This window comes from Tachypleus tridentatus, chromosome 7, assembly GCF_004210375.1.
Source record: "Tachypleus tridentatus isolate NWPU-2018 chromosome 7, ASM421037v1, whole genome shotgun sequence".
Taxonomy (NCBI): domain Eukaryota; kingdom Metazoa; phylum Arthropoda; class Merostomata; order Xiphosura; family Limulidae; genus Tachypleus; species Tachypleus tridentatus.
The window spans coordinates 64,677,530-64,701,565 of record NC_134831.1 but is presented as its reverse complement, the minus strand read 5'-3'; the positions used below and the strand labels follow the sequence as shown (position 1 = coordinate 64,701,565).

At 31.5% G+C, this 24,036-nt stretch overlaps 1 protein-coding gene across 4 annotated transcripts in view; it reads left to right on the top strand.

The window, feature by feature from the left end:
- LOC143255839 (serine/threonine-protein phosphatase 2A catalytic subunit beta isoform-like) overlaps positions 1 to 17,911 on the top strand; it is a 37,432-nt gene extending 19,521 nt beyond the window's left edge. For all 4 annotated transcript variants that reach the window (XM_076512155.1, XM_076512156.1, XM_076512158.1 and 1 more), the window contains exons 6-8: positions 281 to 442; positions 4,880 to 4,998; positions 10,048 to 17,911. In XM_076512155.1, the coding sequence (XP_076368270.1) occupies positions 281 to 442; positions 4,880 to 4,998; positions 10,048 to 10,120 (354 nt within the window). In that variant the 3' untranslated portion in view covers positions 10,121 to 17,911. The remainder of the gene's footprint in view (positions 1 to 280; positions 443 to 4,879; positions 4,999 to 10,047) is intronic.
- Positions 17,912 to 24,036: the final 6,125 nt, after the last annotated feature.

Below are 24,036 nucleotides of genomic sequence, written 5' to 3'. Positions count from 1 at the left end.
CAATTTTTGAGATAATTTAGAAATAGTATCAGTTAATACCTTATATTTAGTAAATATTTTAATGGTCTTGTTTACAATTTGAACCACCCTTCCACCTTTCAGAAGACATACCAATGAAAAACTTGTACTGTACCTGGAGCTCTCAACAAAGTGTTTTGTAAAGGCTTAAATCCTGTCCTTGTCTATATAGTTTAATTTGATAAGAGATAATATTTATGGTTACCTTGTATTACTATTGAATATAACTTTTACATATTGTTTTTTCTTAAAAACCCAATAGGGACCTATGTGTGACTTGTTATGGTCTGATCCTGATGATCGTGGGGGTTGGGGTATCTCTCCACGTGGTGCTGGATACACTTTTGGACAAGATATATCAGAGACTTTCAATCATACCAATGGTTTAACTCTTGTTGCAAGAGCACACCAACTGGTTATGGAAGTAAGGATAATGTGTTTCTAAGAAAAAATTAGCAGTTAAATTTAGTTTTTTTAGATATTAAAAAAAATCTTTAAACACTTTTAATGATGGTTTAGGAATGGTATATTTAAATGTTCATATAAAGTTAAAAATATATTTCATAATTAATCAACAATTTGTAATGAAAACTGAAAAACAAGGGGATGTGGATTTTACTATGGGCTCAGACAGTGATTCTACAAGAAGAATATTTCAGACTTTTTGTTGCAATGGTGCATTTGGAAAAACTCGCTGAAATTAACTTCTTATTAGTGTTACAGCAAATTCGACATCTGTTTTTCAAACAGGACATTTTTACTATTGCTAGGTTTTAAATATTTGCAATACTCTTCATGCTGCATTATATTTTTTGGTGAAAAATGTACAGATCCAGGGATACTACATTAGCTCTGTGTGAAAAGGTACCTTAAAACTAGGATCCATAATACATTATCTTGACAAAGGAAAAAGTGAATTCAGATCAAGGAATTTTACTATAGTGTCTCTCAAAAGGTAACATAAAGATGTAAAATCTTTTGAAAATGGTGTTTTTTGATGATGATGACTAGTATAAATAGATTTTCTCATTATTGGAGTAAAAGTTCAATTGTAGTTAGTTACACTTGTTAATGTAAAGTAGATATAATGATAGTTTAAGTCTGCTTGTCAAGTTCCAATGTTTTCCTTTATTTGTATAATTTTGTCTTTGCAGCACAAATATTTTATTTAGGTATCTGAACATTATTAGAAGGATTCAAAACTTTTATTAGTTTCTAGAGATTTCATATAGGCTCAAAGAAAAGGCTAATTTATTTTCATTAAAGAAAGATGTGAAATGAATTTTCTCTCAAACACATTGCATTTTCCCATGTGTCATGTTTTGGTGAAAATCTTTTAAGGCCTAATGCATCTAGTGAAAATTCATACATATTAACATTGTGTTGTTAAATTAATTCTAATTCATCCAATAAAAATGAAACTAGTCTTTTATCATCATGTGTGACTACCCAGAAAGTTTTTTTATGGGCTGATACTAAAAGACAGATTGATGAAAAAAAGTCATAAAATATTTTAATCAAACTTATCCTTCATTGTCTTCAGAAAGCCTTAAAGCATTCTTGTTTCATATTTTCACAAGTTCTCTGTGTAACTTCAAGATATGACCAAACAATTGTTTGGTAAAATATAGTAACTTTCAGTTATTTTTTTCTTCTTTTTTACAGTTTTGAAACATTAATAATCAGAAACATAATTTCTATACCTTTTATAAACCTCTGAATTAGTGCTGTTTTACAGCAGTATAGTGCATCTAAAAAAACAATACTGCTAAACAAACTTTAATATTAATCTTAATTTTTCTATTTAATACATTAAGTGTCCATATGAATGTAGTTACATTTTTAAATTTAAACGGTGTTCAATACTGTTGAAGGTTTGACTACAGAATGGGTGGGAGTCAGGTGTTTTGTATCTTAACATTTACTTTTAGTATAACATATAAGTTTGGATGGTTTTTATCTCCTTAATATTGAACAATGGATCATAACTTCTCATTTTTAACTAACAATTTCTTCACTTTTGACAGACAAACAACATAAAATGGTATTGTAATACATATCTTTTTCAAATTACTAATTACCTCACTAACGGTAGTATATGAAAATTGTCTAAAAACAAAAGCATTTTTAGACAACCAAAATGAGATTTTAGCACAGAAATATCATTAGTATCATAAAGCAGTATGAGCAAGCAACATATTATGACACTCCCCTTAATTTGAGACAAACTCATTCTCTCTATACAAAAAGCTACTTTTATTTAAGAAGTATCTATTAATGATTGTTGGTTTCTTTTTAATTTCTTTCAAAGCTAGTCATCCCTAAGTCTTAAGAAAAAAACTGAAGAAAAGGCAGATAGCTATTCAACACCACCCACTTACCAACTGTCATATTATAAATTTCCCATATCTAAAAGGGCCAATATTCACGAGTAATTTTTGATCCTGCACCCATGAGATTGCAGGTCAGGCTCACTAGTTACTGGGCTGTGCTAGACCTCATCTCCAGTAATTAGAAAATCTATCTCTCGAATTACTTCCACAGGTCAAAGGCTTTACATTTTTCTTTGATATTTTCTTTTTACTGGGTAAAATGTTCCAAAGATTCAACTTATAATGAACAGTTTAACTCTGTGTAGTTGAGGTGCATTGCAAAGTAACCACAAGAGCAGTCATACTATAACTTTTAATAATGTATGCGTAGCTTTGCTAAACATTGCAGAGCTTTCATTCTAAAATATAAGGATTTTTAATTAAGATTTTTTTATTTAAAAACTTATTTTTGAATTTTTTTCTTTTGGAATGTTAACCGTCCAAAATGCAAAGTTATTTTGGTTTTAAGATTAAAATTCATCTGAATATTGCCAAATTTTATTTGCCTAATCTTTGAATAACTATCAAACTTTATTTTGGTTTTAGAAAATCTTTATGTTATCTGTTATTTTCTCTACCTTAACTTTTTATGACTTTGATTTCACTGATCTTGTAATTGCTATAAAAAATTTGGAAATACATCTGAGTTACCTTTTCTTCATTCTATAATGATTATAATTTGTAACAGGAAACCACAAGTTTTTATTCTAAACAGTTTAAATTGTGTAACAGTATGCATCTATTTAGATTCATTGATTTGTTTTATTGACCTTTGAACTGTTTTTAATAGTCCTGTCACATAAATTGTAAATCACATGGCATATATACTGCTCACATTACTGTATTGACTGGCATAAAACTGTCCTTTACAAAGTACAAGTGTCTTAATATTTTCAGTTTTGGCTCTAGTGTACCACTTCTGCTATAGCATGCAGTCTACAAAGATATTTACACTGTAGCATGTGACAGTTATAAGTTATGCTTTTAAACTAATAAAGTGCAACATACCATTACGTAATATATTGGGGCAACTATTATTAGAATGAAATAACTTCACCAATCAAAACTAACACAATTATTACCTAAATTTAGTGTACTCTTTTGGAACTTGCAGCATATTAAATTATTATTATTTGAACAAATATGTGGATAGATATAAACTATTCAGCAAGTAATTGTTTTACTGAGTCATTAAAATGGTGATGGTGATAGTATATGTGTAGATTGCATACTTTTGTGCAAATATCTTTGTAAACCATATGCTATAGGTAGCATCAGTGTATCAGCATTTTATAAAATACAGTCACAATTCTGTTGTAATGTATTATGTGTATGTGTGTGTATATATATTATTACTATTCACAAATCTTATATTTCAGTTATTTTTCTTAAACCATGAAACAATAAATAAAACAATATATAAAAGAACAATTATCTCTATTACTTACTGTGTTATTAAGATTTTATGTAGTCATGCATTGTTACCTGGTAAACTTCATTGAATTTTACACATGGAGTATCTAAAAATGATAGTTTTTATATGTGCATTTTAAAATGACAAACTTTTAAGTTACGATACCAATACTACAAATTCCATTGTAATTTATCAAGCTTACTAAGTGGTATTTGGGTCTAAAAAAATCTCATTTTCTATCAGTTTATCACCTTGATTACCACTTTTCAAATTCTTTAAAAACTAATAATTGCTTTACCCTGGTAAGTACTTCAGGAAGATAAATGGAATTAGATAGTTCAAAGTAAGCACTGTCAATTATTTATGAATGTGTAATTGAGAGGAATAGTTCAAATGTAAACAAGTATTTTCAAAAGAGGAAAGAGCGAGCAGAGCAACTGTGGTGGGTTCACTAAATATAATGATGTTAAATAGAAAAGATAGGAGACTCTTATTTTATATTCTAGTTTAATATTGGTGTTTTAAGTTTTATTCAATTCATTAAAAGTATAGACTTTATATTTTATGCTGCCCAAAATGCATTCTGAGCAAATACAGAAGTGGATGTACCATGTGACAGACAAAAATATCAATATTTACAAATTCTTTTAATATTTATTTTTGGAGCAAGAAATTAAAGTATAATTCCAAAATTTGAATTACAAACTATAATTTTATTCCAAATTTATGGACATAATTTTATTAAACAACTTTTTATGAATGTATGTTTATAAATTTAAATGTAAGTATACAAAACCTGACAGCTCAGATAGCCGTCATGTAACTTTGAGCAAAATTCAAAACAAACATAACTTGACGTCCTCCAACCCTGACTCCTGTGGAAAGGGTTAAACTATTTTCTTTTATAGTTTTCTACTAATGTTTATGTATATTTGTGTATGTGTCTGTTTTGTTTAGTTATGATTCTTTATGTAACTGCAGAACTTAAGATCTGCCAACTAATTTGTTGCATGCTCTCTTTATATTGCATTGTTTAAATTATATAATTTACTGCACTTTCATTTTCAAATTATAGGGGTATAATTGGTGTCATGATAGAAATGTAGTTACAATATTCAGTGCTCCCAATTATTGTTACCGATGTGGTAACCAAGCAGCTCTTATGGAACTCGATGATGCCCTGAAATATTCATTGTAAGTACAACCTGCTTGATACAGATATTTTGAGTACAATTAAAATTTAAAATAAGATGAAATATATATTTTGCTAGTTTACACCTGCTTCTATATTAGTTTGTATCTGTTATGCCATTAAAATTTCTTGTTTTTCACTCCAAACTGAAATTTTTATACTTCAGAACTAAACCTATTAGTGTTCCTTAGATTTTACTTCAGTGTAACAAAGTTACTTAATTCAGAATTTGCATTGCTAAACTGGTCATTATTTTATGATACCTAACTTCTGATGGTATTTTTAACTTGCAACAGGCTGTTCTTTGAATTTACTGGGTAGTTTTCATCAAGAAGAGCTGATGCCTGAGTTGGTGATTAGATCTCTTTTAAAATATGCAGGTTACATAACCAATTACCAATTAGTTTTTTACATTTGTATTCAGAGTGTTGTATGATGATTTCAGTTTCTTCTGTGATTTTGCTGTCATACTGTGGGATAATGTGTTTGTGTTGTAATACTATTCTTATTTACAATGCTAAAAGCAGGGGTTCGATTCCCCTCGGTGGGTTCAGCAGATAGCCCGATGTGGCTTTGCTATAAGAAAACACACACTATTCGTAACATGTTTTGGTATCATTGAATCTGTTATGTTTGTTTATCTTCAGTGTAAATGTTAAGTATATTGCTGGACTAGATGCAGACTTTTGGTCAGTGTGTTTACATGCAATGCCCCTAAAATTCTTAGTAAAAGATAACTTTTATATCATGAGCATATATTGTTGCATAAGGTACTATGCCATACATTATCATGAAATAAGTTCATATTTCATGGGCAGTAAGGTGGTTCTTAGCTACATCAGGTAAACTTTTTTTTTAATTATTTTACTCCTAACCTTTAATTTTTTTGGTATTGAGGTAAAACTTTTGCATGTGAAATATTTTTTGAATACATTAAGTTTTAGGGGTTGCATAGTGACTTTAAAGTTTTGATAAATATTGCAATTCAGGATGCTTTCATAATAAACAGGAGAACTGGTGGCCTAAAAACACAAGCACTTGGATCCTTCTCCCTAAAGAGGGAGTTTTCGTCACTCAGAGGTTGCCAGCCACTTATTATTGCCCATAAAGTATTGATTTCCTAGAATCAGGAAACCTACTACAATGTTCAGTCACAACTTGAATCAGGTACTGGGTTTGCTGTTCATCCGTTGTCAGGAAACGATTTTACTCTTCACTAAGAGTAACTCCACACTTTGTGACAGTGAGGCTGTTGACAACCTTGATAACCTCCTTATAATCCTCCCAAGCTGGCCAAATGTTGATTCTGTTCTAGGAAGTCAATGAACAGGTAAAGTTTTTCAAAGAAGGATAGAGACCTTCTAGTCGCAAGATCAGAGAGCTGAAGCTGCTGGATTGACTGTCTGTTAGTTAGGAGAATCTTCTGTTCTTTCACATTCCCTTGTTGCCCTTGCCATAAGCTTCTTCTTAGAAGAGGACACGGATGGATAAAAAAAAAGCAAGGGCTACAACTCCTCTGACAGGTACCAGAGGTGTGATGAGAACTTGTCTAGAACAGCATTTGATACAGCTGTGTTGATAGTGGCATAGGCATGGAGAGCCTTCAGAAGATTCAGTTCATTGTTTGGTGCTGATGCTGACAGAGGAACTTCAATCCATGCCTTGAGGTAGATCTTAATTGCAAAGACACACATCTGCTGAAGACCATTTTTCTCCCTGTCTTTCAGTTTAAACTGATCATGAAAAAGTCGGATATCGACCAAGTATTTTACCTTGGGCATGGGACCAGGTGCTATAAAGTTGATGCCCTGTGGAGGAGTGACTCCAGTGAAGATCAGTGAGAGCTCTGTGAATTTCCAGTAGTCATCATGAAGGTTCTTTCACTTTGTCAGTGACCTTTCAGCTCAAGCCACTATCTCTGGTCATTGATGAGATCAACTATCTCCTTGTCATCAGCTACAGTTACATGTGAATTTATGTCAATGAACTCCCACTTATCTTGAAACCTCTTAAAAATCAAAATATCTGGTTCTTTGGTAGTACTCATAAGTGTGGTAAAAGCTCTCAGCAAGAAGCTCCAAAATATGATGGTAGCATGTCAGATACAAAAGATCCTTCTGCAACTCCTGTTGTATGAGAACACATGCACCTAACTTTTGTCCAGTATTAGCAGCTGTAGTGTCAGATGATGATCTTATAACCTTCTCTTTCAAACCCCATTAATTAAGAGCTGTTATTGCAGCCTTGGCTTTTTCTGATCCTCTCCCATTTGCTAATTTGGTAACTTCCAGCAGCTGGAAGACCCTATTAACAGTAACAATAATTGGTAGGTGGTCAATATGTTCCATGGTTGTCCAGTTCCTGAGGAGTTTATTTTACCCCAGTGGATAATCAAAGACACATCATTTTGAAACTCAGCCTTCAGGGTTTCTGTGAGCATCTTCTGGTGATTCTGATATATGTGTTGGATGGAGGAGTGGTAGATGTTTAATTCTTCATGATTTTGACCAGTTTGAGAATACTGTTTCTGTTAGAACATAAGTAGCAGTCCTGTTTGACAGCTTTGTCCTGCCAAGAGCCATAGACAGTGATCGAGACATGCTCTTTTTAGCTCTGAAACATTTTGGAAGGCTGGCTCCTTGAACAGCAACAGCAGAACCTTCCTCATCATTTACAGATTCATCTGTGCTGCTGCTGGAAGGTGACCATGTTTAAGGATGCTGTAGCTTCCTTTTCTAATTGACTTAGCATCAATTGGTCCCATTGTTCCTCTTTGGCCTATTTGATTTGCTATTATTGTGAGTGCATTAGAGGTGGCTATGTCAAACAAGTTGGATGTTTCTCCCTCAAAGTCATTCTCCTTCTGTATCTGTTAGGCTGAACTTTTGTTTTTCCCTTTCTTCAAACTGTGGTAAACTGTGTACAGCTTCTCTACTTAAGTAATTGAATTATCTTTGTGAATCATTGGAATTCTTTTTTTTTTTTTTCATGTATGATCACTATTGTGGCACTTTTCATAATAGTCTTTCCCTCATTAATATGAAGGTGCAGAAGGAATGAAAGAACTTGTCTTTTAGATGGAAGTTTTGTTCCTTCAATCTCCTCATCTGGTTTGCAGAAGTAATACTTAGAATGAGTTGTCTTGACCAATCAATGATAGGTATCAATTATTCTGAAAAAAATGCATGAAATTGGTTAGAATTTCATGAAAAAATTACAGTAAATAATAAATAAATGATAATACTAATTAAATAAACAAATTTGTCCCACTGGTCTGCATGCACCAGGTTACAGCTGTACCGTACAGAGTTAAAAACAACTTCAAAATGTGCAGTACATAGAAAGGTCAACTGGAATGGTCAAAATCACAAGTGTAGCAGTGGAGATAAATCAACTTCAAACATTAATGTGAGCCACATGTGAAATTACAAACACTGTGTATAACCCCTAAATTTAGTTCAAATGACTTAAATGTTCACCATAAGGGTTTTTTCGTACATACAAAACATTTTAAGGGTTAGGAGAATGACTTTTCTACCATTCATGTTTTAAGAACCACCTTAATAGGCAAGTATGCATAACAAGTAACACACGTATCTTAAAAAATACTCAAAGTAAATAGTGATAAATATGTCACAGATAAAACTATGAAAACATCAAGCATCCTAACTGGTGAAGGTTATCATTAAGTAAATGATTTGTGAGTGTCACACGTTTGCAATGTCTAACACTCCTGCAAGTTGGTGTCTCTCTTGTATAATATACTGGGTATATCAAGTATATATCCATAACAATGTAGCTACTATTTTATAAGCATTCTGTAAAATTACTTAGAAAGCAGCAGTAATTTTGGAATGGTTTGTATTTTGATTAAAATTTTTGAAAAAAAGAACAATATATCTTAGAGTTCTAGGTCATGGATTTAATTAGATTGAGAAATCTTTTTATGCCTTTTGAGTTTTTTATAAAACGATTCCTTAAAAAGGTTGATTAATCAGTCATTTGTAGACCTTAACTTTTATTTACACAGGTTTTATCATGTTTTGAATGACTCAGTCTTCAAGATATTGAAATATAGAAACTTGAAAAATATATGGTAGTTTGATTCAGTATCTTTATTATATAAATCTCAGAATTTTGAGTACTGTCAAGAAAAGTATTTTAAAAGAGGTAGAAATCATCTAAAAAAAGGAAAATGTTTCAAAAAATTAAGTTTTTGAGAATTTTCTTTGAAAAAATATCATAGAAGACCAATTCTAGTGTGATTTAACAATAAATTAAAATTGTATGTTTTTACATATGGTATTAAAATCATAAAATTTGTTAAATTATTTCCCACAAAAAAACAACCTAAAATTATTACAAACTTCAAGAGACTTTGAATATTGTATACAGAAGTATAAACTCCCTTTCAGTTAAAGTTGACACAAGAAAAACTAAATAAGGAACACTTTATTTGATGTTTGATAATTTGAAGATAAAGTGTAAAGGAAATAGTGATTCAACCTAGGCAAAATAAGGGACACATTGCATTTTGTTTTCACCTGAAAGAAAATACTGCATTTTACTAATGAATAGGTGACAACTCCACAAGGTATGTAACATGTGGCAACTCTACTTTCTGTAAACTTCATTCTCCTTTTTATCAAGCATTAACTAATATTAACTCTTCAGTAAAGTGATTCTATAGGAACACTAGTGAGATGATAGATACCTAGTTGAGAGAACTGAAATATGTTTTATATACATTAGCATTATACATCAAATATTTTGTGTACTTGTAATTTTTACTTAACAAAGGAACAGTAATAATAACATACCAATTTTATCTATGTGTAGTTAAAAGCAGCATAAAAAATTGTCATTGTGTTCAGAAGTGAATGTAGTGAGTAAGGTACTTGTTTTAATTTTGATTTTAAACTTGTTCAATTAAAGGCTAGAATCAAAGTTCAGGTTGATAAAAAAATATCTTTTTTTAACAAAATAGCATTGAAATAAGAATTCATCTTATAACTTGTTGTTCAGAAAGTGATATAAATACTTCATTTCAGCCTTCAATTTGATCCTGCCCCACGACGTGGAGAACCACACGTCACACGTCGTACTCCAGATTACTTCCTATAAGCCAGTACCTGTTAATATGGCGTGTTTTTTCAGTGGTAATAAAAATAATAAATAACTTACATGTGTTAGAATAGAAAAGTATTTCTCATCCCTGCTCTGTGATTATAGTTTGGTATAGCTATTTGGCAATTTACATGAATCATGTCTCTGCTACATGTATTTGTTTCTTTTCCTCTTGAAATGTACACTGGTATCACAGAGATTATGTATGTACATGTGAATGGGCTTCTTTTGTGATTACAGTTTGTGTTCTGGGACATTAGATCATCTAGATGTGAGAAAAAGTTCCATATGTACATGTAAGAAAGAGATAATAATTACTTGTTTCATCACCTATTAATCAATGCTTTACTGAACCAACTGGTAATTTTTTCATTAACAGTATTAGTTAGGAGTGCACAAAATAAAACTTGATCAAATCTCATTTTTGGAATTTTTTCCATCTTGTATTTACTAATTTTTTCTTTAAAATAAATGTTCTTTGATTTGTTATTATCTTTACAAGTAATGTTAGTGTCATGCCCTAACCTCAAGTTTTTAATAAGAATTGCCAACAATGAAAAATCTTTGTGGTTATGTTGGCATACTGGCTAATATTCTTAGTGTGAGATTTTTTATTTTAATATGTTTGTACTGTAGTCTGTTTTTAAAAGGTATTTTAACTGTCAGTTCATTTCAGTACTGTGTTTAAATCATGATATCAGCTTTTAAAAGTGTACCTTCCTTTTGTTGCAGTCTCCATTATCTTCTGTTGTGTGTTGTATTACTGTGATAATTGTAATAAAATGTTACAGTGAAATATTTAAAACTCATGATACAACCAACAATTTATTTTTCCTAATAAAGGTAGATAAATGAAAATGTTATTTACAAAATAGTATTACCAGTTTGCACTTGTGCTGATTTCATGTTCATGTTGCATGTTTTGTTACAATACCTAAAATCATTAGTTACTTTAGCCAGGATAACTTTTACAGAAAAATTGTATGAAGTTTTTAAAATAAAATTAATATCCTAAATTAAACTGAAGAGAAATTATAGTGCAATTATTAAATTTAATTGTTAAAAATATTTCAGTATATAAACTGAAGTGTAAAAATATTTTTATGTAGACTATTAATGTCAGAAACTCTAATGTTTAATTTATAAGTACTATACTGTTATTACTTTTCATGTTTAGAAGTGTGGATATAAAAACAAGAACTCCAAATCACTGACATATATTATTAATGCATGTAGTAATATCCCTCAACAATTGAAGATGATTCTCTGGACAAATGTTTTGTTTGTATGTGGTTTGCCTTTGTCACTTTTAAAACTACAGTTTTTGGTTTTTAGAAGTAATAATAAGTATTTCTTAGAGTCATGTATATATGGGAATCAAGTGTCTTAAGTGTGCTTCTGATAAGTTTAATGTAAACCTTGTTTTTAAAAGCAATATTTGTATATCAGAATTTATATCTAAGATAAAAAAAAATCAACATCAAGTTAAAATGCTTGTTTCTCTAAAGTCAGAAATCACCAACAAGGTCATTGTACCTTTTTTTATGAAACAAATATATCACATTTTTTAAGGAAAGTGAAAGCTTTCTTCATTGTTTCACTTGGCTTGTTAAAATCTATTATCTCGTAAAAATCGCCATATGTATTTAAATAAATAACAGAAGATAGCTGATAATGTTGTTCACTAAGTTTTATGAGACCATTTATTACCTATACACATATACTGCCAGCTTTTCTTTTATTTTTAATATGAATGAAATAAAAGAATTTTTGGTCAAATAATGTAGGATTGTCATGACTTGTTACCAACTTCAAACAGGCTTAGCCTGTCTTAGGTTAATTAAAAATACTAAGTTGAGTTGTTATGGTAAGTTATTAGATAATAGTGTTGAGTGATATATTACTTTGAACAAAGTATGCATAACCTAAAAATGTTCTTCAGTAATATTATCATGAACTATGATCTGTAACATATCTAATTGTTTTTTGGTTTTTTTTTAATGAAGCAAACGAAATCTTGTGTGAGCTTTTATAATCGTAATAGATTACGATTATTTGACGAGCATGGGAGTTTTATTTTATACTGCCTTTCACATATAGGAAAGTTTGAATGCAATTTTAAGGTTTATTAAAAAATGCAAACATACAAAGAAACTAGTTTTTTTGGGTGGAAATTTTTCTGGTTGGTTTAGTGAATATGAAAAACTGAAAAATATATCAAGAGCCTGAAATTGAACAAGTAATTTGTGTGTATTTTAAGTTGCATGTTCAAGTGGTTGGTGCACTAAAAAATAAGGCATCAAAATTATGAAACAAGACAATTTTTTGTTTACTAAAATACTTTATTAAAAACCTTAACAACACACCAGTTAACATGCAGTCAATATGTTTTTAACATCATAGAACAGTTAAGTTCTAAACTTTGGTGTTTATTTTATTTTATAATTTGATGTTTTGTTGCTCTTATTTTAATTGTTATGTTTTTGAAAGTGTTGTACCTGAGGTGTCTTTAAACAAAAACAGGGATGGTGTCCATCAGTGATACTCCTACAGTTTTATGTATATTCACAAAATTCAAGGAAAATGTAATGGTTTTTGAGATCATTCTATGTATTGCAAATTGTGATTTACAATAACTTTCATCAGTATCTAATTAACTCTTGTAATAAGAGTCAAAACAGTTTTTTTATTTCACTCTACAGTTTATCATTTTCCTATGTACAGTCAGCAACAGATTTGTTGCTGTTTTGTCATATCTTTATCTGTAGGAAATATTCCAGTATTACGAAACAAAGGGGAGATGGATGGGGAATTGCCCTTACTTTGTAAGTACATTTTGCTTATGTTATATTTTGATATTAAACATACAGTCTCATTTTAATTTCTTCATTGTGAGTGAGCAACAATGACTGGCTATTTTGTCATTTCCTTCAAACATGGCTGCATCAGTGTAGTCACAATAGCAGTTGTTGTCAATGATGGAAGCTAATTCTGACAGGAAAACTTGTATAGAAAAACAACATGAGTTGGGGCTGGCTGGAGAAAAAGGTGAAAAGTGAATACCCATATAAAAACATATGCAAAAAAATAAGAGGAAGTAAAATTACATTCTACTAATCTACAGCCAACATTTTATATATGATAATGGTAGTATGTCATGATCTTGCAAGCACTGCCCCTTTCCTAATATGGTATAGATCATGCACATGTCTATTATGTGAATATTGTAATTTTTTTACTTGAAATTAGTTATTTCTTTTTGTAAGCTTCTTAGTGAGTATATCGTATACAAACTTTGAAAAAAAACAACAAAGTTCTCAGGAAATTCTCAGAAGAGATCATCTTTCAAGATTTGTTCAACATACTTTAAGGAAAAGGCCTAACATACTTTTCCATGTGATTGTAAAGTCAAAATGTGGTATATATTTTTTTTCTGTAATAGTTTCAGGATATGCTATACTATGTTACTGAAAAGTCAGACTAACCACCCATTTTTTTTCATTAACCATAAAACTAACTAAACATTTTATAGATTTCAAATGTTTAGCATCACAATTTCTTACTAATTAGAAACCTGTATTATTAAGAATTTATAAGGTATGATTGAAAATATATGCAAAACCTCTTTTCATCTTTTAACTTCATTTATAAACATGCAGGTACTTTATAAATATAAGTAAATTATGATTTACAATAATTTTCATTAATACCTAACTAACTTGTACAATGAAAGTCAAAACAGTTTTTAATACAAAAGGGCTTAAACTAATTTCACTTTACTCCACAGTTAATCATTTTCATATGTACAGTCAACACATTTGTTACTGTATTGTCAATATATACCAATGTGTAATATTCTCAAATAAAAGCAATCTAATACAGATGTAATCACTGTCTACCTTGACTACTGAACACTGAATGTTACTGCAAAATCTCCCCCCCCCCAATGGCACAGTGGCATGTCTGTGGACTTGTATTACTAGAAACTACGAGGTCTGTTCAAAAAATACGCGGACTGACGTCATAAAACAAAATGTACTTTATTTAGAAGTTACAGGTCTGGGACCTCTTCAAAGTACTCTCCTCCACAACACACACACTTATCCCAACGGTGTTTCCACTTGTTGAAACAGTCCTGGTACGCTTCTTTTGTAATGTCCTCCAGCTCCTTCGTCGCATTTGCCTTAATCTCTGGAATCGTCTCAAATCTTCTTCCTTTCAAGGGTCTTTTGAGTTTGGGGAACAAGAAAAAAATCGCAAGGAGCAAGGTCAGGTGAGTAGGGGGTAGGTGGGGAAGAACAGTGATCGAGTGTTTGGCCAAAAACTCACGAGTTCTGAGGCACAAATTTCGCAGAAACGTGGTGCATCTTCAATTTTTTGGTCAAAATCTCGTAACAAGATCCAACTGATATCCCACACTCTTCGGCAAGCTCCCTGACAGTCAGACGTCGATTTGCCCGCACCAGGGTGTTGATTTCGTCGACGTGTGGGTCGTCAGTTGACGTGGAAGGACGTCCAGGACGCTCATCATCTTCAATGAACTGTCGACCATCCTTAAAACGTTCATGCCACTTGAAACATGACGTACGATTCATAGCAACATCACCGTAAGCCGTGTTAAGCATAGCAAAGTTTCAGTCGCAGATTTTCCAAGTTTAACACAAAATTTCACAGCAAGTCGTTGCTCCTTCAGGTCATTCATTCTGAAATCCGCCAAACAAAATAATTGAATTTCACTTAAAACCGTGTAGCTAATACACAAATAAAGATATCTGCAATCGTGAAATGGCGTCGTAATCAGCTGATCTGTGCAAACCTAGCGACATCAAGCAGATTCCCCTGGAACCAACTGGAGCTGCGCAATTCAAACAGTCCGCATATTTTTTGAACAGCCCTCGTAGGTTTTAATACCTGTGGTGGGCAAAGCACATGTAGTGCTTTGTGCATAATAACAATTATTACAAAATAACTTGGATATTAATACTAAAAGCTGACAGTAAACGAGTGTTGTGACACTTTGAATTCCACTTTATATGTATTTAAGGTAAATACTAACATCAGCTTTTGAATTGAAATATTTTGTGGCTGAACAGTGGTAAATTTTGTACTATAGTACATGTTATTGCAGCTCTATAATCATGGTGAAAAGCTGTTTTATTGGTTCAGAAGTAATGTAGTCTATAAACATGTACATACAAATGGCTATAAGAAAAAATACATTATTAGTAATATGCTGAATGTGTGTTAGACCATGTTTCACCTGAACCTAACTAACATGTATGAATCAATTTCATCAAGAAGTTTATGACAAGCATATGACTGACTATATTGTACATTTACATATATACTCAGTTGCTCTGCATAAGGGTGTATTCCTATATTTGTATTTTATATTAAATAAAAGTTCTACTTGAAGGTGAAATGTGCAGAGAATTGTTGACATTACCAAGTGGAACAATTACATTCAAGTTGACTGGAATATATCTGGTGTTTGTTGACAGTCAACTTCTTGCATATACAGGGTGTTTGGAAAGTCACTGTGCACTTGTATATTTATTAACAGACATGTTTCAATATAGAATAGAGGAGGTAAATATGAATGACAATTATAAACAATGTTGAAAGTGACCCCTGTTGGCATCAATACAGGCCTGGATCTTCCTTATTTTGTTTCTAAACACTGCTGTCAGTTACTGGCTTGAAATAGACTCAATAAAATATGATTACAAAACTTCACAGTGACTTTCCGAACACCCTTTATATAAATATGTATTTTCTTACGAGGTTTAATAAAATGTATGAAGCTGCTGAGGTTTGTTATGTTACACAGCTTCTAATTTGATATTAATGAAACTACTCTTAAATGAGATAATGAAGACCTCAATGTTTTAGGTTTTTCTGAAAGCTATATGATTTAAAGCTCACAGAAAAAAAGTGCTACCAAAATTTGTTTTTACAACTTGTTTCAAATGTCTTCCCTTGCAGAAAATCAAATCAGATCGATTCATTAAAGACTGTCAGACAAAGTCTAGTTACACAGCTTGCTTTTTCTGGACTATATGTCTAGCAATAAAATATTTGAACCTAGGATTTTGGCTTCACATATTTTTCAAAGTACCACTGGTTAGAGCAACTGCATATGAAGTGAAGTTTTCTAAATACTTAACTGGTAAGAAAAGGATTTTTCTGGTTAAAAACAAATTCTTTTAACTAGCTTTTGCTTTTTATGTCGTTAAGAGATAGTAAAAAGATGAAATTGTATAAGGTTACAGATGCCGGCTGAAAAATATTGCAAGCTAAAGGATTCTTATCATTCATCCTTCTTAAATTAGAAATTACTAGAATATAAAATTTTGTATGGACCAATTTAAAGTTGTGTTCATTATAATCATGTTCCTATTAATTTTTCCTTTGGAAAATACATTCTAGGAAGGTAATAATGCTTAAGAATCCATTTTATATGAAAAGTTTTAGACTGACATAGTTTTGGACCCAGTTGGTGATGAATACAAGTTACTATTTAGTGAATTATAAAGATTTTATAATAACTTAATGTATAATAGACATTTTTAAGTCACAAGGTTTGTAGTGTTGCTACAGCTTGAAACATTTACTAACATTGTATACAGTTTTGTTACTGGATAGTGGTGTAGGCATATCTTTGTAAAGTAATGAAGTATTCAAGATAAGACCAACTGTCTGACTAAAGGCTATTAAAGAAGTGAAGTGGTCAATATATTACCAGTTGTGTTGTTTATTAGAGGAACCATTAAATTAAGACTTTATTCAAGAGTATACTCAAAACATTCTCAGTAAATAAGCATAGGAAATAACTGTGTGGAAGACCATGTTTTGTGTGTGCACTAACTAGTATATCACAGTGAAGCATGAAAAATGTTATGGTGAGATGAAACTTATTATTGACCATTAAAATGCTTAAGTATAGAATATATCTTCATAATGGTGTGTGAAACTGTATGGTTGATGCAACCATTAGTGTACTCACTCATGTTAAGTGTTATCAGCCTTTAGTGTCATGCTATTATTGTGAAGTCCTGATAAAACATTATTTTTCCTTTTCTCATCTCATAGGCCTAAGCTTTACACAAGCATCTAGTATTTTTTTCTCATTATTGTATCATATATACCAAAAAATGAACATGTTTGGGCACTGGTGTGATTAAGCAGTTACTTGTTAGCTGTAACAGATATAATGTGTTCTGAAATGTTTGACCTGCAATAAAATAGATAAATAACACTTGCTGAGTAAGGTGTGGAATCAGTTTTTGTGGGTTTTCTTTCTTTTTTTATACAGGTGTATATTTGAGCTTAGGAAATAAAATATTTGTATTATACTACTGAATGACAGGTATGCATGTGTATAAAACCAAAACACTTAGAAAAATTTTTTATTTTATTTTACCTGGGATTGGTAGTGTCCTGCAAAACATTTTTATTGAATCCACTACATAATAGAGGTTTTAATTATATTTTTTGTGTTAAGTGTATATTTAAGAGAAGTTTCCTTTACCAAACTTCTGAAAACGTTCTTTATTTATTTATTCATGAAATTTCAATTTTGAATGGTACAGCTATTAAGAACAAAAAAAGTTTGTTGTAGTTTTCTTGTTTTTGTCAATGCATTTTATTCTCTAAGTAATTTGCACAGATTTAATAGGGTGTTGACCTGATTAAAAATTCTTGATTTTTGGAAGTTTTTCTTTCAGTATACTAGTTTCTTGTAAATGGAAAACAAGTGAATAAACAGGTTTACATAAAAAAAAAAAAGACTTGTTTTATAATGATGTTTACATAGAAGACAAAATGGTTGAATGCACATCAAAACAGTGTTATATTAAAACATAAAATATATGTAAATCTTTACAGTAAAATTTAATTTATACTGTAACACATTTTGCTAAATAACAGTGAAATGCTGTGCATGGCTTTCGACCCACAGTGGGACTGTGGTAAGTCTGTAGACTTGTAAAGCTAGAAACTGGATTTTGATAACTTTGGTGGTCACAGAAGAGGTAGTCTGTTGTGTAGCTTTGTGCTCAACCACAAATAAGCAAATGCATGGCTTTATAGACAGCCTGCCAGACAGGATTGGAAGATCCAAGGTTTGAGATGTAATATGCTACCGAACATATTCCACATTTTTATCGGTGGGAGATTATAACTGTGTTGGTCAATTGTGCTAGACTAAGGTGAGTTGCATAAGCAGTGAGTACAATTAATTAGATATTGTCTTAATCAATACTTAAATTAAGGATTGCTGTGCTTGTACTTCAGGATCTGTGGTTTGACAATGATCAAACATCAATCTTAAGTATTATTGTATCAACTGTTGCAAATTATTTTATAATTTTCAGAATTTTTTATTACATTTTTTAATTTTAAAATTACACTGCAGTAATTAAGCTTGAACTCAATAACATTGTTGAAACAAACTTATAGTAATTATTCATATGAGTTGAGCTTTACTTGTTTTTAAAAATAGTTTTTAATTGTTGGATGTATATATGCCCTTTAGTTTTCATCACCTTTACTCTTGCAAGACATATATATATATATATATATGTGTGTGTGTGTGTGAAATATATACCATTTATACTTGATACTGTATATCAAGTATACAGTACTTGATGCCTTATATATATATATATGTTGTTATATAAATAACAATATATATTTATTATATACTGAGTATATATAAGTAATATATACTTTTATATATATATATATATATATATATATATATATATATATATAAGAAACCAATTTCTTAAAGTTAAGTTTTAAATCTAATTAATGTAACTTACCCATTTATTTTGGCATTCTGTTATCCATTATTAAGAAGTTTGATTATTATCACAACCACTATCCAACCTATTTAACTTTGATTTAAGGTCCATGAATGCAGGAATCTTAATAATCTTGAAATACTTGGGACGTTGTTATTGGTTCTCAGCTTATATTACCACACCATATTTCCAGGCTAAAACCTTGAATTGTTAGTTTTCATATTATATTGAAGTGATCACATGTTTATTAAACAGCATCAAATGAATGGTATCATCTGATAGGTTCTGTATAGTCTCTTGCCTATAGCTACCCTAGAATAGGTCTAATGAAAACTTCAGAACTAGGTCAAACTTGAGGCATGCTGGTGAGTAACATGTAACCTGAAGCATTGCATTTATATGACTCATCAGAATTATATCTTGGTTTCATGCCTTCTGTGTCCCATTTATATACATGTGACCAGCTGATTCATCACTATAAAGTTCTACTTAATTTCATCTGAAAGGCTGTTTTCTTGGTTTGCACTATTCTTTGATTTTGTTCTGTCTTTAGTCAAATACATTTCCATGATTATGCTCTAATTTGAAGCTTGTTGACTATTACTGTCACTTTTGTCTTTGTGGTTTGTTTGGTAAAACATGAATTCATATAAAATACTACATCACTGCCTTGTTAAATTTTTTTTCACTATTTGATTATGGCAGAAGATCAAGGGATTCAGCTTAAATTTTGCTTTCAAATTTTACTCCAGTATTGTTGTTACCAGTGCTGTTGCTCCATGGATCATATATGATTACAACACAAATTTGACATCATTGAGCTGGAGATCAGCAGCATTCAGTTCAGTAATTTCTTTTATGCAACTTCTCTATAATCTTTACAACACTGAGGTGTCTTACTGTTGTAATATTATGAGTATTATGAAGTACTCCTGATTGCTGTGACCTTAGTTGTACCACAGTAACATCTATATAGATATAAAATTTATTATCTATTGGTAATGCTCAATTTGTTGCTAACAGTCAAATTGCATCAATGGTTAGAGAGCTTGAATTTCAAGCAAAAAGTTCTTTTGAAATACCAGTGCAGTTGGGATGGGTTTTTTTAACATAAATGACCATGCTTAGAGAAACTTTCAATATTTGGAAAAACATGAATATTATGATATTTTAAATTAATATTTAACATTGGATTTCAAACACAATGTCATAAGCTCAGTGGTTACAACAATGACTCTCATGTGAAAGTTTCATGTTTAAATCTCAATTGAATTGGGAATGTATGTTAATTTTTTTAAAAAGAAATTACCATATTTACAGCAAGTTCTTTCAATATCATTACAGATTAAATCTGGAAATTGAGATAATGGTTAACATTTAAATTGAAAGATGGCACCTTTACAAGCATCAAGCAACCTTGGCTTTTCATTTCAGTTGAACACTTAAAACTATCTATGAAATAAATTTAAGCTAAAATTCTGATTAAAAATAGTTCAAAAACAGTGCAAGAATGAAAATGTTGCTTAGCAAGAGAAAGAACACAAATGGATGGCACAACATAATCAAGAAAGTAAAAATTAGGATAATTGAAACAGAAGGAAAGCAATTATAAAGTTTAATTGAAGAAACAAAGAGTAGAAGACAAACTGATTCTGGCTCCACATGCACTGAATAGGTACATCAGCTATTTTCCAGTAGAAGGTGATTTACACTTTAATTCTCACTGTAATTAATATATTTTGTGACTAGACTAGTGAGAAAATTATTTTTTTCTGTATGTGTCATAAAATACCAGTGTTATCCTGAGCATCTTTAAGTTGATCTATAAACATATTTTATTTTATTGTTATCCTGAAAAAATTATCATAGAACTTCAGTTTGGCTCACACCAAGCTAATCATAATGCTTTTCCTGGAATTTTTTTTTTTATACCTAAGCATGATAGCTTAGATATATTGCACCAAGATTTACTCATCCTACTTTGTAAAACTGCTAGAGAACAATATAAACTCAACACAAATGTCCTTTAAAAAGAAGTCCCTAATCTAAGATGAACTTCATATTGCATAATGTGAAACTTTCAGTGGTTAGATTAACCTTGAGGATTCCATTTGGCTTAATCTAACCACCACATTTAGTCTGCATTAACCCGTTCTCTAACTTATCCATGCAAGCGATTTCTTTTTCCTTGTGCCTGTAAAATCAGAAATTGACATAATGAGTTGTCTTTGTATCATTAACTCTTTCATAAACAACAGATTTCTCATATAAGTGATGAGCAGTACTAATAGTTTTGGTGGAATACTAATTAATGCATGCACAGCTAAAGAGATTTTTATTGTGTTTAATAAGTTTTTACCAAACCATCAGTATCACTCCACTTCTAATGTGGTAAGACTGACAGATAATTTTGAACCAAAAAATGTAGAGTTATTAACCATATAGGTGACAAAGATATCAAAACTAAAGGATAGGTTAAAGATATACAAAGTTTTTATATTTCTGTTTTGAGAAAGTGATGTTTTGAGCTTGCTCTCTTTGTTAGATTGAACAGCTAACAATTGAGATAATTTTGAAGCATCTACTTTTCATCTTTGGATAGAATTTTGTTTGATTTCATAACTGACATGGTGCCCTTACTGATCTTAATAACAGTTCACACTTGTTACCAATCTTTCAGCTTGTTATTTCTCTGTTGAGCACTTCTACCAGCAATACTTTCACATTTGAAATTATTTTTTGTAGAATACTGAATTTTTCTGATCTATCCTAGTTTATTTGCACATTCTTGACGATTGAAACTAGCAGTAATATTAATTGTCCTGACAATTTAGCCATTTCATATAAATATTTTAAGTTGTCCATTACTAATACTGATGGACTACAATTAATATGTTGAATGCCTTCCTTAAATAAAATGCAATTACTTGCTTTAGTCAGACACAGCCTCATCTTGAATGCCATTGAACTCGAGGTATCTTGTGCCATTTCTGATTAGGACATTCCATGTTTTTTAAAAACCCTTTTTTCATTAAAACCCAAATTTGGTTCACAACATTTATTAGTATAACATTTGAAACTGAGTAAAAGCTAACTTAAATATCTTCACATTGAGTTTATCAATGTTCTGTGTGGACAGTAAAATGGATAACCTTCTACCAGGGCTTTATAATTCAGTTAACTGCTGAAAAATTCTCATGATGGTTCAGAACAGAGCTTCAGGTTTTATAATACAGTGGTACCTTGGTTCTTGAACTTAATCTGTTCCAGAAGGCTGTTCGAAAACTGAATCGATTTTTCCCATAAGAAATACTGTAAATTAAATAAATATGTCACAGACCTCGAAAAATTACTCATTATGAAGCATTTTAAGTGAAAATGTTGCTTATTTATACCTGTATAATGATACTTACATGTGTAAAGTCAACCACAAAAAACTATAAACACAATAAAAAAACAATAAATGAAAATTTAACTTCACTTTACCTGTGCTGAGGAGAGCTGACAGCATGAGTGAAAGGTGGAGAGTAGGAGGGTTATTATTGTTTTGAAGGGGAGTCACCTTCCATAAAAACATCAGGTAACTCTCCTTCTGGGGTTTTTTCTGTCTCTTTGCACCACTACAACCTGCTTGAGACTCACTAGATCTATTTCTCACTAAAACTTTGTCTAATGAGGTTTGTTTCTGCCTGCATTTTAAAATGCTTCTGAAGTAAGACATGGCATTGTCATTGAAAATGTTTATTCTGCAGTTTGCTACAGCTTTGTCAGAGTGAAATTTTTCCACAAAACTTTGTACCTCTCCCCATTTTCCACACATTTCTTTGATTAGTGAACTTGGAACATCCTCCCTTCACTCCTTTTCATCTGAAGACACTTCCTCAAAGCCTTCAAAGTCTATCTGCTACTGAGTCTGGCCACAATTTCTTCCAGGCTGAGTTCATGGTTCTCAAAGACACTTCCCTCTTGGCTTTGTCTATGATCATCAAGCAATGGAACATATTAAAGTGATATTTCCAGAATTCTCTGAGGGTTAATTCTGTGTCAGAGGTCACTTCAAAGCACCTTTGAAACAGTGCTTTGGTGTAGAGTTTCTTAAAGTTCGATATGACCTGATGGTCCGTGGGCTGAATGAGAGGAGTCGTGTTAGGGGGGCAAGAGCTTCACTGTAATGAAACTGTACTCCTCCACCAACCTGTCTTCCTGGTGGGTGAGCAGATGCATTGTCCGTCACAAGAAGGGTCTTGAGTGGCAACTGATTTTCCATGAGGTAATTCTTTACACTTAGGGCAAACACTTCATGGACCCACTCCATAAAAAATTGCCTTGTTACCTATGCTTTACTATTAGCCCTCCACATGACATTTAGTTTACTTTTCAAGACATTATTTTTCTTAAAAACCCTTGGGTTCTCAGAATGCTACACAAGCAAAGGCTTAAGTTTTAAGTCCCCACTTGCATTACTACATAACAATAGAGTTAGCCTGTCCTTTATTGGCTTGTGTCCTAGCAGTGACTTCTCCTTGGTGATGTAGGTTCTCTTTGGCATTTTCTTCCAAAAGAGGCCTGTCTTATCACAGTTGAACACTTGTTGGGGAATAAAACCCTCAGCTTCCACATAGCCCTTAAATTCCCTAACAAATTTATCAGCAGCATCTTTGTTAGAACTGGCACCCTCCCCATGTCTCACCACACTATGTATGCCACTTCTCTTCCTAAAGTTTAAAATCACCCCTACTAGCCTTAAAGGCATTACTTGTATCAGTTAGCACTGTCACTCTTTTTGCAACATTAGCTCCTTTGATGACCTATTTATTTTTCAGTATTGTGCAGACTGTAGATTTTGCCATACCAAACTGTGTAGTGAGGTCGGACACGCGAACACCACTCTCATACTTCACTATAAGATCCTTTTTCACTTCTATTGTGGCTCCAAGAACTTTTCGGTTTGATGCTTTCATTATTCTTCTTTGACCCCATGGTGGCTTTTTAATCAGAATATTAAGAAAAAAGAAAAAGAAAAACAAGAACGTTTGCAGCAGATTTTAGCAGGGGTGTGGTGTGAGCGACAGGTGCGGGTAACATGTTTTCGGCAAGCTTAATGTG